This window comes from Mandrillus leucophaeus, unplaced genomic scaffold (genome assembly GCF_000951045.1).
Source record: "Mandrillus leucophaeus isolate KB7577 unplaced genomic scaffold, Mleu.le_1.0 Scaffold330, whole genome shotgun sequence".
NCBI classification, from domain to species: domain Eukaryota; kingdom Metazoa; phylum Chordata; class Mammalia; order Primates; family Cercopithecidae; genus Mandrillus; species Mandrillus leucophaeus.
Genome location: NW_012103477.1, coordinates 434,029 through 447,562, shown reverse-complemented (window position 1 = coordinate 447,562; position 13,534 = coordinate 434,029). Strand labels below are relative to the sequence as shown.

Below are 13,534 nucleotides of genomic sequence, written 5' to 3'. Positions count from 1 at the left end.
TGTCCATGGCCCTGAGCGAGGGTGGCCTGTAGCCTGTCACCCACTCCTTGCTCCCCTCTGAAGGGCACCCACTGGAGGGAGCACCAGGACAGGAGACCCACCTGGGCCCGCCTTGTGGGAGGGGCCCTGGGCTGTCCTGGGACAACAGAGGACGGGGCCAGTGTGTGGGATTGTGGGTGGTGGGCTCTGGAGGGAGGGGTCCGAGCCCCGTCCGTTTGTGACAGGGACTAGGGCTGTTGGGACCTGGGCTGGAAATATTTCACCCTACCCAGAATCCGGGCCTCACTGGGAAACATGAGATCTGGGCTGGCCCTGAAATCACCACCCTGTCCCCTCCCCTCTGTCCTCAGGCCCTGCCCAGCCCCTGACCCTGGCCCCGGTCAAGCACACTGACAGGGCCACTCCTGCTGCCCCCTCCGCTTGGTCACTCAGGGCCTGGGGTCTGCCCTTTGCCCGTGCAGTCCTGGGGATGGAGCAAGGGCCACAGAGGCCCACCCAGTGGGAGTAGGGGAGGGGACACAAGGGACACTCCCAGATGGGGAGACTGAGGCCTGGAGAGACCAAAGGCATCAGCCCTAGGAGGCCCAGCCCCCAGGCCTCATGAGGGCAGGCACCCACTCTCCAGCCCTCAGGCTCAGGGGTGTGACCTCACACGCAGGCCAGCAGGGCGGGCCGAGTGGGAAGTGGCCTGAGTTGCCTGATGTCCAGGGCCACCTACCTTGACCTTGCTGAAGTCCAGCTGTGTGTGCAGCGTGTACATCTGCTCCATGCGCTCCATCCTGTGGGCCCCCTCGTTGCACTGCCTCACCAGCTGCAGGGGCATGGTCCCCGTGTGAGGGGCTGGTGCTGCAGGGCCCTGGCACAGCCCACACGTTCCACAGTGTGCCCAGGACTCCTGCCCAGCCAGCCCCTGGCTGCCCACAGTGCCTGCCCTGGACCAGCTGTGCCATAGGCTCATCAACTGTGCGAGAGTTCCACTGGCTCTGGGCCTCAGTTTCCTTGTCAGTGCTGTGAAAGGCTTGGGATGGATAATCTGAGAACCTCTGGGCCTCAGTTTCCTTGTCAGCGCTGTGAAAGGCTTGGGATGGATAATCTGAGAACCTCTGGACCTCAGTTTCCTTGTCAGCACTGTGAAAGCCTTGGGATGGATAATCTGAGAACTTCCGGGCCTCAGTTTCCCTGTCAGCGCTGTGAAAGGCTTGGGATGGATAATCTGAGAACCTCTGGGCCTCAGTTTCCTTGTCAGTGCTGTGAAAGGCTTGGGATGGATAATCTGAGAACCTCTGGGCCTCAGTTTCCTTGTCAGTGCTGTGAAAGGCTTGGGATGGATAATCTGAGAACCCTCGCTGCCCTGGAAGGTAGGGGGAGCCAGCCCTATGCCACCAGGTAGGGTGGGGTGGGGACAGGGTCAGGGTACAGGACTTGGGCGGGACTGGGGCCAGGCCCCATCTTACCTTGCTGATAGCCTTCAGTGCGCGGCTGGCGGCCTTGTACCTCTCGGAGTGGCCCTGGGTCTTGAGGCAGAGCGTCTGGAAGAACAAAAGACACGGGACACAAAGTCCCCTCTGGCATCCCACGTGTGGAGGCTCCCACCATCACCAGACCCTGGGTGGGGCTGCAGGGTGGTCAAGAGCTGCCCCCAGAGGGCTCCTGCAGGGCCCCACCACCAGCCCCTGAACGGCCTCTGCACCACCTGGAGCTCTGCCAGGTCCTCAGGCCAGGTTGAGTGGGAACAAGAGCTAGCACCCCTGCCTGGAACCCTTCCCTTCCCGTTCTTGGCCATCTCCATCCTCTCCATCCAACCTGGGGAATCGTCAGTGGAGGCCCCCTGGCACCCCCATTTCTGCACATCCCTGGGGCCCCCAGGAATTTGAGGTTCTGTTTGGCTTGGGCAGTCCTGCCATGTGTAGCCTCAGGGAGCTTAGCTCAGTCCTGCCATGTGTGGGGCTGTGTGTACGGGCAGCACGCACACGTGTGACTATGCCTGTGTACTGTGTGCGTGCATGTGTGCCTGCATGTGTATGCATCCACATGTGTATGTGTGCACTGGGTGCATGTGTGTGTAGTGCCTGTGTGTGCATGTATGCAAACGTGTGTGTGCACTGTGCGCACATGTGCATGCATGTATATGTGCAATGCAGTGTGTGCACATGTGTGCAGGCATGTGTGTATTGGTGCGCATTGATACACATGCATTGTGTACACATGGGCACACATATACATGAGTACATGTGCACTGTATATACATGTGTGCGTCTGTGTGTACACCTTTTACCGTCATGCGTCCTCTGCCCTGTGGCACCCCACACACACAGCCCACGCTGCTGAGCCCCTCTGAGCCCCTCTCTGCATCCACAGAACGGGGAGAGAAGGTGCTGGGGACAGGGCTACCACGTCTAGGAGGACTGGTGGGGCAGGGGCTGGGAGGCGGCTCAGCAGGGCTCTGGGTGACGCCAGTTCCAGCTCGTCAGTGTGCCTAAACCTCATGAACCATTGAGTAAGTGAACACAAATTCGCCAAGGGCTGGAACAGCTCCTGGCACAGTGAAGTCTGTGGGTGGTGGCGACCACGAAGTTATCCTGGTTATTAAAGCCATCTTAGGATCATAACTATTAAAATATCATAGGCCAAGCCTGGAGGAGAAGGTCACAAAAGGGTAATCAAGCAGGGGCTCCGGCAGTGGGACCCCAGGACAGTGTGCCCAGCCCCAGCCCCAGGCCGTGGACTCACATCCGTCAGGAGGGGCAGCCGGGTCACCCGCTGCATGGGGAGGATCAGGAAGGAGAGCACGGGCAGGCCCCCGCATGCTGGCCGCCTCTCAATCTCTCTTAGGACCTCTCGGAAGGCGGCGTTGCTGCTTCTGCAAGAGGACAAGGCTGTCCTTCCAGGCTCTGCATGGCCGGCCTGTACCCAAATCAGGCAGCACCTGCAGAAGCCGGGCTGGGAGCAGGAATGTGCTTTGGGAGACCAGGGTGCAGGATGCTCCCGAGCCACCCTCTGGGCCTCAGGGCCGCCCACTCACGTCAGCTTCTGCAGCGTGCGCTGCTGGTAGACCTCGTTGGAGCAGTAGGCGATGTAGGGGTGGAAGTGCTTCTCGGCGTGCTCCTCCAGGATGTCACTGATGTCCTCGACCAGTACCTGGGCCTTGTGCCGCTGCTCCAGGTCCTCGAAGAACCTGAAGGCAAGAAGGGGTGAAGAGGGTGCCACGGGCCTGGTGGTCAGGCCCCATGTGCACACACACACAGACGTGCATATCACACACACTCACACATACATATACGTGGCAGGAGCTGAGCTCAGCTCCCAGAGTCAGCAAGCAGCAAGCACTCAGGGCAGGACCCGGACCTGGGATGCAGGACAGCAGGGAGGGCAGGTGGGAAGTGGTCACAGAGCCCCCCGCCACGATCCCACGCACTGGCACTGTCCCTCTGTTGTCCAGGGGCAGCCCCAGGGGCTGTCTCCAAAGGTGGACCCGTTTGGACCTCCTGTCCTGGTGCCCTGTCCAGTTGGTGCCCTTTGCCCTTCAAGCTCCTTCCAGCTAAAATGACTGGGCCTCCACACAGGCCCGGGCCCCCACTGCTGCACCCGCCTGCCCCTGGGAAGAAACTCAAGGACGGAAACTCAGGGGACAGGCACAAGAGCCCAGCCTCTGGGTCACAAAGAGGGGCGATGCCTGGGGCCACCCCCTCCAAGGATGAGTCCCCAGTCCCAGGCAGCTCTGCTGGTCGAGCTCCTAGCTGGGTTTGCGAACTGTCGGTTGACTTTCACTGGGTCCCCCACCCCGTCCTGAGTGAACAGTCAAGGCCAGGGGGGCCAGGTGTGGGCTCTTGGCAGACTCTGACCTCCTCCGTGACCCACGCCTCGGCCCGGGGTGATCAGGACGAAGGGAGTTAACACTCGGTAAGAGCTAGGCCAGGGCTGCCGGGGTTCTGCCGCCATGGGCAGCCAGAGCCACCCACGATGTTCACTTGGTGTGTGAGGCGGTGGCCGGAGCCTTGTCCATCCCACAGACCCTCAGAGCACCCAACCTGAGACCACATCCATGTCTCCAGGCCCCTGCCACAGGAGGTCCTCCCACCCCAAGAGCTCTGTCCTTCGGAGGACTCCCTTGCCCAGCGTGGAGGTGGGCGGCAGTCCCTCCTCCCCCTGCTCACTGGGCCTGACTGGGCCTGCCACCCACGCAGGAGCCATGCTTCCTGCAGAGAGAGCGTCCTGAGAGCTGCTTGCCCTAGAGAAGCCCCAGGAGATGGAGCCGCAGTCCCCGTGGATGAGGACCCAGGAGGCCACAGGAGGCCTCGGCTGCTGGATGAGCAGGGCCACGACACATGTGGGTGCCGAGGCCGGCCAGGCCGGTCAGCAGCTCACATGGGAGACTGCAGGTTCTGAGAAAGGTCCGGGAGAGCTGCCCACCAGCCGCCGACCCCAAATAGCGATGATTCCCCAGAGAGTTCACTGTGAATGCCAGGAGCTGTCCGGGACCCAGCCGGGGGAGGAGGCCGAAGCTTCCCGCCCTGGGGCAGCAATCTAAAGCCCCAGCAGGTCAGAGGCAAACACACAGCTGCCTGAGGCAGAGGGGACCCGAGGACACAGAGCCTGCATGGCTGGGGGCAGAGCTGGGGGAGGGGCAGCCGCTATCCCAGACCCCTCCCCCTCCCCCTCCCCCAACCCCAACCCACAGATGAGTCAGAGTTTGGGAGTTTGCCATAGCTGGTCCCTGGAGCTCTACAGGAAGCCCCTGTCTCCAGGGACAAGGCGGCTCCCCGCCCACCCTCAGGGCCCCAAAGTTCCGCAAGGGCACCCCACAGGCAGCAGATGGGTGGGACTCGCCAGGGGCGTGGCTGATATAACAATGTGCCAGCAGCCACCACTGTTGGAGCAGCCCCGTGCCAGGCACTACAGGCCCCTAATCATCTCCCAGCACCACCCAAGCCCATGAGGGGGCCAGAGGCACCGCCCCTCAAGTTAGCATCGAGGCTGAGGCTCAGGAGACCGAATGATGCTCCAGAGTCCACCTGTATATAGGGAGCAGCACAGGGTTGAGACCACACACACCCCTGCCCACGCACACAGGCCCCTGCCCACGCACACACACCCCGGCCAGGCACAGAGACCCCTGCCCAGACACACACACCCCTACCCACTCATACCCCTGACCATGCATACACATGCACACACACCCATGCATATACACCCTTGCCCACGCACACACACCCCTGCCAGTGCACACACCTGTCCACACACATACATCCATGCACACACCCGCACACACACAACCATGCATACACACCCCTACCCCGACACACCCATGCACACACCATGCACACCCACGCACACACACACCTGCCCACGCACACACACCTGTCCACACACACACCAATGCACAGACACCCGTGCACACACCCCTGCCCATGCACACACACCCCTGCCCACATACACCCACGCATACACACCCGGGTGCTGGATGCTCCCGAGTCACCCTCCAGGCCTCGGGGCCAGCCCACTCACACACACCCCTGACCATGCACACACCCCCCACCCCCCACGCACACCCCCGTGCATGGCTGCAGCTGCATGTCTGGCCTTTCCTCCACCTCTAGGCCCTGCAACCAGAGCTCAGGTCCAGCCACCAGACACCTTTGGGTGGAACATGACCCAGAGCTGCAACTAGAGGCTTCCTGCCTACAGGTGAGCAGCTTGTGGCCACCGCTGCCTGGGTCACACAGCCCTCTGTGGCTGGGCGTCCTGGTGGGATGGTGCTTGGCAGTGGGGCAGGGCTGGACCCCTGGGAAGTGCTCCACATCTTACGAACAACCCGGATGCTACAGCCCCAGTGCTCAGCCCGGCCCTGGGGCCAGCTCTTGGTGGCCTCAAGGACCATCAGAGGTCATCACACTCCATGGGAGCCAGCAGCTGCCCTAAACCATCCCCATCAAGGTGCAGCTCAGGCTCCCCAGGGCCTGCTGCCGACGGTGCGGTGCCCATGGGGAGAGGCAGCTTCCCGGCAGAGGACCCTGTGCGAAGGCTGTGGCGTGGCCTCACCTCTGACTGGCACCCAGGACATCCAGGATGTTGGAGAAGAGGTGGTGGTGCTCCATCTGCGTCACGGTCGCCCGCAGCTCCTTGGACTGCAGGAACTCCTCCACCAGGACGCTCAGGCTGTGCTGGTAGGAGAACTCCGACGTGAGGATCTCGAACATGGCCTGCGGAGAGGGGCCTGGGTGAGCCTCACAGTGACGCTGGACACGGGCGTGCCTCGGTGGCCGATTCTCGGAACAGGAGGACATGCCCCGGGTGGCAGGGGCCGGTGGGGACAGGAGCCCCGGACAGACCCCTGGATGGGACCGTCAGGATGGCCAGCCTGGAGACGCCAGCCCGACGTCCCTGGGTGCCCCTGGCTGGGTGCCTGATGAGCCGCATGAAGCTGGGCAGCGACCCCCCGTCCTCGTCAGAGAAGGGGGAGATGGCGGCCCCTGGACTCCGAGGATTCACCCGGTGGCGCGAAGGGGTTCTGTGAGGGCCTGGTGCAGGTGGAGGCACGGCCCGGGCCTGTGTGAGGCGCTGGTGAGTGTGACGGGGCCTGGCGCTGGAGGTGGCCGCAGAGGGATGGCCGGGTGGCACCACTGTGGCTGCTGCCCCTCCCCAGGTGTTGCATGGCCCAGGCCATGGGGGACAGCCCTCCCGCCCAGGGCCCTCCCCTCCCACCCAGGGCCCTTTTACCTCCTGCCTCTTCCGCTCCTCAGTGGAGAGCTGGTCCAGGATGCCCAATTCCACCACCTGGGGGGACACAGGCCCAGGAGCTGCAGGTCACACATCCTGGAAGCCTGGGCCAAAGTCTCCCTTCTTTCCTCTCCTGACGGACCAGGGCCAACATGGCCAGCAGAGGCGGGGGCCCGGGCAGAGCACCCACAGCCGCCCCACACGGCTCAGGGAGGTCCGATCCTGGAGTAGGCCTGTCCTGCCCAGGGTCTATCCCCGTCATCTTCCTCTCTGTGGACCCTCCTCAGGGCAGCCGCCCCCACCCCCGCCCAGCCAAAGAGCCCCAGAGCAGCCCAGAAAGAGCATGGGGCATCCAGAGGGAAAGGCCAGAGGACGGGAGATCTTGTCCCGAAGACCTTCCTGGCAGACGGAGAGGCGTGGAGCCCACCCAGGGAGGAAGTGTGGAGGGCAGGACTGTGACTCAGACCCCACCTGGGCGAGGCGAGTCAGTGCCCTGCCTGGAAGGTATGGGTGACGCTGTGCCCGCCCGGGCTCCCTCCTCCTCGGGGCCCACAGCTGGCGGGTCGCCTTGGCGGGAGCGTGGCTCGCTTGGTGGAGCGCGTCAGGACCCGCGGGGCTGCTACACTGCCCGGGGGTCCCCTCTCCCCTCTGCAGCACTCAGGCCACCCTGATTCGTGCTCTGCTCCTCACTGGGCCGGGCAGAAAGGCCTCCCACAGCGCCTGGGCCACGGGTGAGTCCCCCATTCCCCAAGCCAGTGCCTCCTTCCTATGCAGGGTCAGAATCTCTGGCAGTTACCAGGGTGCGGTACTGGACACTACCCCAGACAGAGGCAGACCACACGCCCCCAGCTCCCAGCAGGGGAGTAAGACTGCACTTCCAGACCTTTCTGTCTGTGGGGAGGCTGCCCGCTGCCTGCCCTCACCCCACACTGGGCCTGCCCTGGCCGGGGTCCCGGGGTACGCAGCACCATGGAGCGTGGTGGGCGGGTGCAGTACCAGCCCCTCTGGATGGCGAACAAGGAGCCCCATTGTACCACAGGTGGGGGCCCGCCCTCCCTGCTTCCCGCCACGCCCACGGCCACATGGTCCCCTCCCTCGGGCCTCAGGGCGCGGGTCACATGCTGGTCCACCTGGGGTAGGAGCAGTCACCTCCCCCAAGCACAGGGACCACTGCCAGGCCACGCTGTCCACTGAGACCCCCGTAGGGCAGAGACGGGCCCCCCGTTTCAGATACGGAAAGTGAAGGAGTGGCTTGGCCCTGGCCTCAGCTCCAAGCCCCGGCCCCTCCCGTCCCAGCTGTCTCCCGACACAGACCCCTTAGCTCTCTCCTGGGGCGGGGGCCCTGGGAAGGGACTCATGGTGCCCGCAGCTCCCTGCAGGGCAGTCTGAGCAGGGCCAGCCCTTGCACGCACAATGGCAGGGCCCTGCATGGGCAGGGCGACTCTGAGGGCACAGGAGGGAGACTCCCAGGTCCGCCAACCATAGCCGAGGGGCTTCTGGGAAGGCTGCCCACCCTCCCTGGGAGGACTGGGCTGCTGCTGGGGACCAGCCACCTGGGCTCGGGGAAGAACAGTGGGGGGACCCCTGTGGCTTCTGCCTGCCTGCCTCTGTGGGGCAGCCTCACCCACCCTCCGGCGCTACCTCCGGGAGCTGGCTCCAGGTGATCTGGGCAGGCCGGTAGCTCTTGACCACAATGGTGGTGTCCATCTTCCGGGCTCCCTCGGGGCTGGAGGACTCATCGAGGATGTCATCATCAGACTCCTGGCTGGTGTTCAGGCCCCGCTCCTGGATCTCCTGGTAGAGCTGGGGGTCTAGAGAGAAGGAGGGTGACCTGTGGCCCTGGGGGATTGGAAAAGGCTGCGCCTCCCTGGAACTTGCCGGCTGAGCCCTCCCAAGGGCATCTCAGAGCCCATGATGACATGAGGCAGCACAGGCCCTTGCGGGTGGGTCCTCTAGCGCCCACAGGCTCTCACGGCTGTATGGGAGAGGGAGGCTTTGGGAGGGGACTGCCCCAGGCTGGGCGCCAGTCCCAAGACCTCTTCTATGCCACAAGCCCCACCTGAAATGGGCTGGTCCCGGCTCAGGGCACCTCCAAACCCTCACAGCAGCCCCCAACCAGCCTTACCCTGAGACATGGGGCATTGCTGCTGCCTCCTGGGGACACTTCCCAGAGATTTCTGTAGAGGAGGCCTGGGTACCCCCTCCTGGGCCCGTCCCTGTCCACAAAGCTTCTGGGGGATGGAGGGCGCCACTGTGTCTTGGGGCCTCAGGTCTGGAGCTGGGCACTTGAGGCCTTAGCCCTCCCCAGGCCTCACTGCCTCCGATCTCTTTACACCCCTGCGCACTTTGACCCAGGTGGCAGGCACCTCCCTATGTCAACCTCCCCGTGGGATGTTCTCATCTCCCCCCAGCAGGCTGAGTGTGCACCACTGCCACCCCTGCTGGAGGCCCCAGTACACGGCTGCCCTTCAGCCTTGAAGAGTCCGGGCAGAGCCCACGGCGTGGGGCCGGCACCCTCTGATCTGGCCTCGGTACCCCAACACGGCCACTGTAGGCTGGGCCCAGTACACATATGGGGTGTTCAGGGCAAGACTGGGGGCTCTGTCTGTGCCCTGCCCTTCAGAGCACATTGAATAGAGTCCAAGGGAACTTTCTAGACCTTTCTAGACTCATCAGGGCTACATGGTGAGACCAGCCACTGGGACCTCAGAACCTCAGCCTCTGGAAGGATCCCGTCCAACAGCTTTGGTGACCCTGAGACACCAAACCAAGGCCCACCCGAACCCCAGGGTGCCCCAGTGAGTCCAGCTTCAACTGGAGCCCAGCCCAGCCCGCGGTGCCTCCCAAAGCCACACTCACCGTCCTTGAAGGAGCCCTTGTGCCCACGTTTCCGCCCCAGCATCTTCTGCACAAAAGACACAGAAAGCGCAGCTGTCAGCCGAGGCAGGTGTGGCCCGCAGCGATTCTGCCTCGGGACCCCAGAGACCTCACGGCTCCACACGCAAAGCTGTGCCCAAGAGATGTCAGCTCCAAAGGGCCTCAGGGCTGCCAAGCAGAGGCCAGGACAGGTGGGAGGAGGGCTCAGAGCAGGCAGGACAGGTGACTGAGGGTTGTCAGGTCCAGGAGGGCTGCTTGGAGGAGCAGGAAGGGTTGAACTCAACGCGAAGGGATGCTCAGGAGAGTTTCGAGCAGGACTGGAGGGAAGCCGGTGGCAGGGCAGGTACAGTGGGGAGAGGGCTGTGAAGGGACAGTGGGGCAGGACACAGGCCCCTGGGGACCAGGACCTGGTGGGGCAGGTGAGCAGGGACTGGTCAGTCAGTGTCTAGCCCCAAGCATGGGCCTGGGGGCCCCAGCAGGAGGCCGGGATGGCAGAAATGATGGGAGGGACCGGGCTCCTGGGAAGCCCCCAGGCTCAGGTGCCCGGCTCGGAGCCCACCCTCCTTGGCTGGGACACCACACTTTGCCGACGCCACAGGTGTGCCGGTTCCCGGAAGGAAAGGGGCTGGTTTCTCGGAACGAGTTGGGGCCTGTAAACTCCCCTTACTGGTTGGGAGCGTGTGGCGCTCCCAGCTGCACCTGGCCTGGCACCCTCAGCCCCATGCCCCGCACCCCACCTCAAGGGCTCCCCCAGCCCCCTTTTCACCTCCAGGTCTGGCTGGAGCTGTTGCCTCCCCCACCCCTCGACCCCATCCTCTCCTCCTGTCTGCCTCTACCCTAACCCTCCTTCCTCTGGGACCCTACCCTGACCCAAGGCCACGGGGAGCCCCCTACTCTGTGCTCCCAGGAACCCCAAGCTGCCCTCAGCCCAGCCCTCGGCATTCTCCCTGCCCTGGTGGCCCTCTGAGGACCAGGCCCATGCCCCTGGGCTCACTTTGGAACCCCAGCACCAAGCATGTGGCAGGTGCCCAGGAAGTGTCTGCTGACTGCATGAAATCAACAGTCAATGAAAGAATGAGCCCCGTGGGCCTAGTCCTTGTGGGTGCAGAGAGTGCTGGGGCCCTTCCAGGAGGCAGCGGTGACGGCAACCAGTGAAGAAGACGCTCTGGCACGTGCCTTCCGTGGACACTGTCCAGAGGACGCCCAGAGGACGGCTACGATCTTGGCTTCCACATGGGGAAGCCAAGGCTCAGGAAGGTTCAGGAACTCGCCTGGGTCACATGGCACCTGCCCCTACCCTCATCCTTCACTGAGGCAGCCCATATGCTTAGGGCCTGTTTTCCAACACGTCTGAGGAAGGCGTCCAACAAGAAGGGTGGCCCTGGGACCAGCCCTGCATCTGCTCTGCATTCCTGAGGGTGCCCAGGGCTGCCAGGGCCTCCTGATAGGTGGTTCCAGGGCAGCTCGCCTCCCCTACCCCAGCCCTGCCTGAGCCCAGACCCACCAGCTAAAGAGACCAAGCAGGGTGGCCAGAGTCCCAGTCTTGGCTGGGGGGGTGTTCAGGTGCCATGCCACTCTCCCTGAACACAGCTCCCAGCTCCAGGGCTGCCTGAAATGAAGGCCTGACCCCCAGCCTCAACGGATGGTGACTCTGAGGATGAGGGACACTGGGCCCAGGAACCCCAGCAGGACGCTCTGTCCCCTGGGCCCTAGTGACACATGCAGCCAGGCTACACCCTGCCCAGCGAAGGGTCTGCCGCCACCATGCCCCAGACCTAGAGCCACCGCCAGCAGGCAGGGAAGCAGGCTCTGTGTACAGCGGGAACGTGCACACTTCTCCCGAGCCTGAGGCCGCCGCATGGCTGCCCCGCCTGAGTCCCTGTCCGGAGCTGTTGGGGCAGATGGAGCCCAGGCCAGTCACTGCAGCAAGGTCACCCTGAACCCTGTCATCCAGGCAGGCTGGCTCCTGTCTGGGGCTTGGAAACAGGGACTGGGCCCTTCCAGGGATCTGTCCTCCAGCAAGGCTGGGAGCGGGGACACCAGAGTCTGGGGCCTGGGTAGAACCCTCGACCTTTCTGAGCCTCTGCTGCCTCGTCTGTAAGGTGGGATCTTCACACTCACAGATTGGGCTGTACTGGAATAAACCAATTGAGAGTCCTCATGCAGCAGGTGCTTACTAACGGCAGCTGCCACGATGCAGAAGATGACAGTGGTGGAGATGGCCAGGCCACCCCTCTGCCTAGCAGCACCCTCCCCGCGGTCCACGTGGGCAGGCCCCTACCTTGTTTTTGGCTGGGTTCCGAGTGTGAGGCTGGCTGGGTTCCTCGGCCAGAGCCTGGAGCTTAGGGCTTAGCGGGATGGCGTCCCCCTGGCCACCTGGCTTTCCCAGACCCTTCATAGCCGCCCGGTAGGATTGGTTCCGCAGGTTCCGCCTCAGCATGCCCCCAGGGTCCTTGTCCATGTCCATGTCGTCCAGGGAGAAGCTGGGGGCTGGGAGGAGCTTAGGGTCCCGCCGGGCGGCCTCCCTGCTAAGTACAGCCGCCCCGAAGCTCTGGTGGCGGGCTGGGGTCTTCGCCTTGCTGGCCACGGCCAGGCTCTTGGGGATCAGCTGCTGGGTGCCCAGCTTGAGGGCCGCTGGGCTCTCTGTGCTCAGGACGATGGGCCGCGGCTCCTCGTGCCCTGGGGACCGAGGCTGTGGGGGTGCCGGGACCTCGGGCTGGAAGACGGCATTGTCCCTAACACGCAGGGAGCCACGGACCATCGGGAGCCCAGAGGCTGGGTTCCCACTGGTATCCAGCCGGAGCTCCGAGTGGAAGCGGTATTCCAGGAGCTTCTCCTCCAAAGAGCTGTCTGAGTGCCGCTGGGACATGCTGGGTGGCTGTGGGGTCCTGGGGAAAGGGCAGAAGTGAGGGTCTCGTGAGGCTGCTCTCCCCTGCCCCCTCAGGTGTCCACCCCCCTGCTCTTTCGCGTATGCCTGGCCGGGGCCCCAGTACAGCTCTCAGGACACAGCGTGCAAGCACAGCAACGCAGCCAGGAGCAGAGTGGGTCAGCGGCACAGCCAGCCCTAACCACCGGGAGCCAGCCACGTCTGACGCCGGAGGCTGGGCACAGGACGGGATTAGGCAGGCACTGGTTCTCTGAGCTCCAAGGGACCAGGTGGGCACAGCTTATGGGGGGAGGCTGGACCTCGGAGGCTGGGAGGCCGCACTGCTTCCTCTGACGGGCAGCATGCGCTGAGGACACATTCCTGAGCCGGGAGGCAGGTGGGGCAGCTCAGGTGCAGGGCCCTGGAACCCTGCAGACCTGGCCTGGACTCCTGGCTCACACCTGGCAGCCAGGCAGCCTCCTGGAACCACTTCCTTGTGGTGAACACGAGGGTGCTGGTGCTGCGCTGGGGGCTTCTTGAGGTCAGCATCAGCCACTGTGGCAGTGACCACAGCCTCTGCCTCACTGGGGCCTACCAGACGCCCGAGCCAGGCTCTGCTGGTGGGGGTCAGGCACATTTGCCCACATGCTCCCGGCCCGAGCCCAGGCCTCTGTGATTCCCCTCTCTCAGCCACGCAGGGACATGACTGTGGCGGACTGTCCATGGAACATTTCCACACACCAGGCAACACGCTGGCATTTTTCCACGTTTCTGAACTGGGCATAAAGCTGACAATTCTGGTTTCGGGAGTCCCACCAGGCACCAGCCTGAGAGTCTGGTATGACACCTGGCCACTGGGCAGGTATGGTGGCGGCAGGGGTGGCAGCCCACAGTCCCACGTACACCACCCAGTGCAGGGCGGGAGCTGACCTGCAGACATCTCTGTAGCCCGATCGCCACACCCCGTGGGCTGTCCCACCCCCACCACCCTCCTGCCTGTTCCTCCCGGCAGCACGTGCCCCCCAGCCCATCTCTACCCCACTGTTCTCTTCATGGTCCGGGGCTGGCAGCGCT

General features: G+C 63.9%; 1 protein-coding gene across 1 annotated transcript in view; it reads right to left on the bottom strand.

Annotated features, from left to right (window-relative positions):
• The window catches only part of ARHGEF16 (Rho guanine nucleotide exchange factor (GEF) 16), a 17,276-nt gene extending 4,789 nt beyond the window's left edge, over window positions 1–12,487 (bottom strand). Inside the window, exons 1-9 of the mRNA XM_011988438.1 lie at window positions 11,876–12,487; window positions 9,577–9,622; window positions 8,359–8,528; window positions 6,718–6,774; window positions 6,040–6,200; window positions 3,023–3,175; window positions 2,731–2,860; window positions 1,455–1,529; window positions 719–811 (exon numbers count right to left, since the gene is read on the bottom strand). Of these exons, the coding sequence (XP_011843828.1) occupies window positions 719–811; window positions 1,455–1,529; window positions 2,731–2,860; window positions 3,023–3,175; window positions 6,040–6,200; window positions 6,718–6,774; window positions 8,359–8,528; window positions 9,577–9,622; window positions 11,876–12,463 (1,473 nt within the window). The 5' untranslated portion in view covers window positions 12,464–12,487. The remainder of the gene's footprint in view (window positions 1–718; window positions 812–1,454; window positions 1,530–2,730; window positions 2,861–3,022; window positions 3,176–6,039; window positions 6,201–6,717; window positions 6,775–8,358; window positions 8,529–9,576; window positions 9,623–11,875) is intronic.
• Window positions 12,488–13,534: the final 1,047 nt, after the last annotated feature.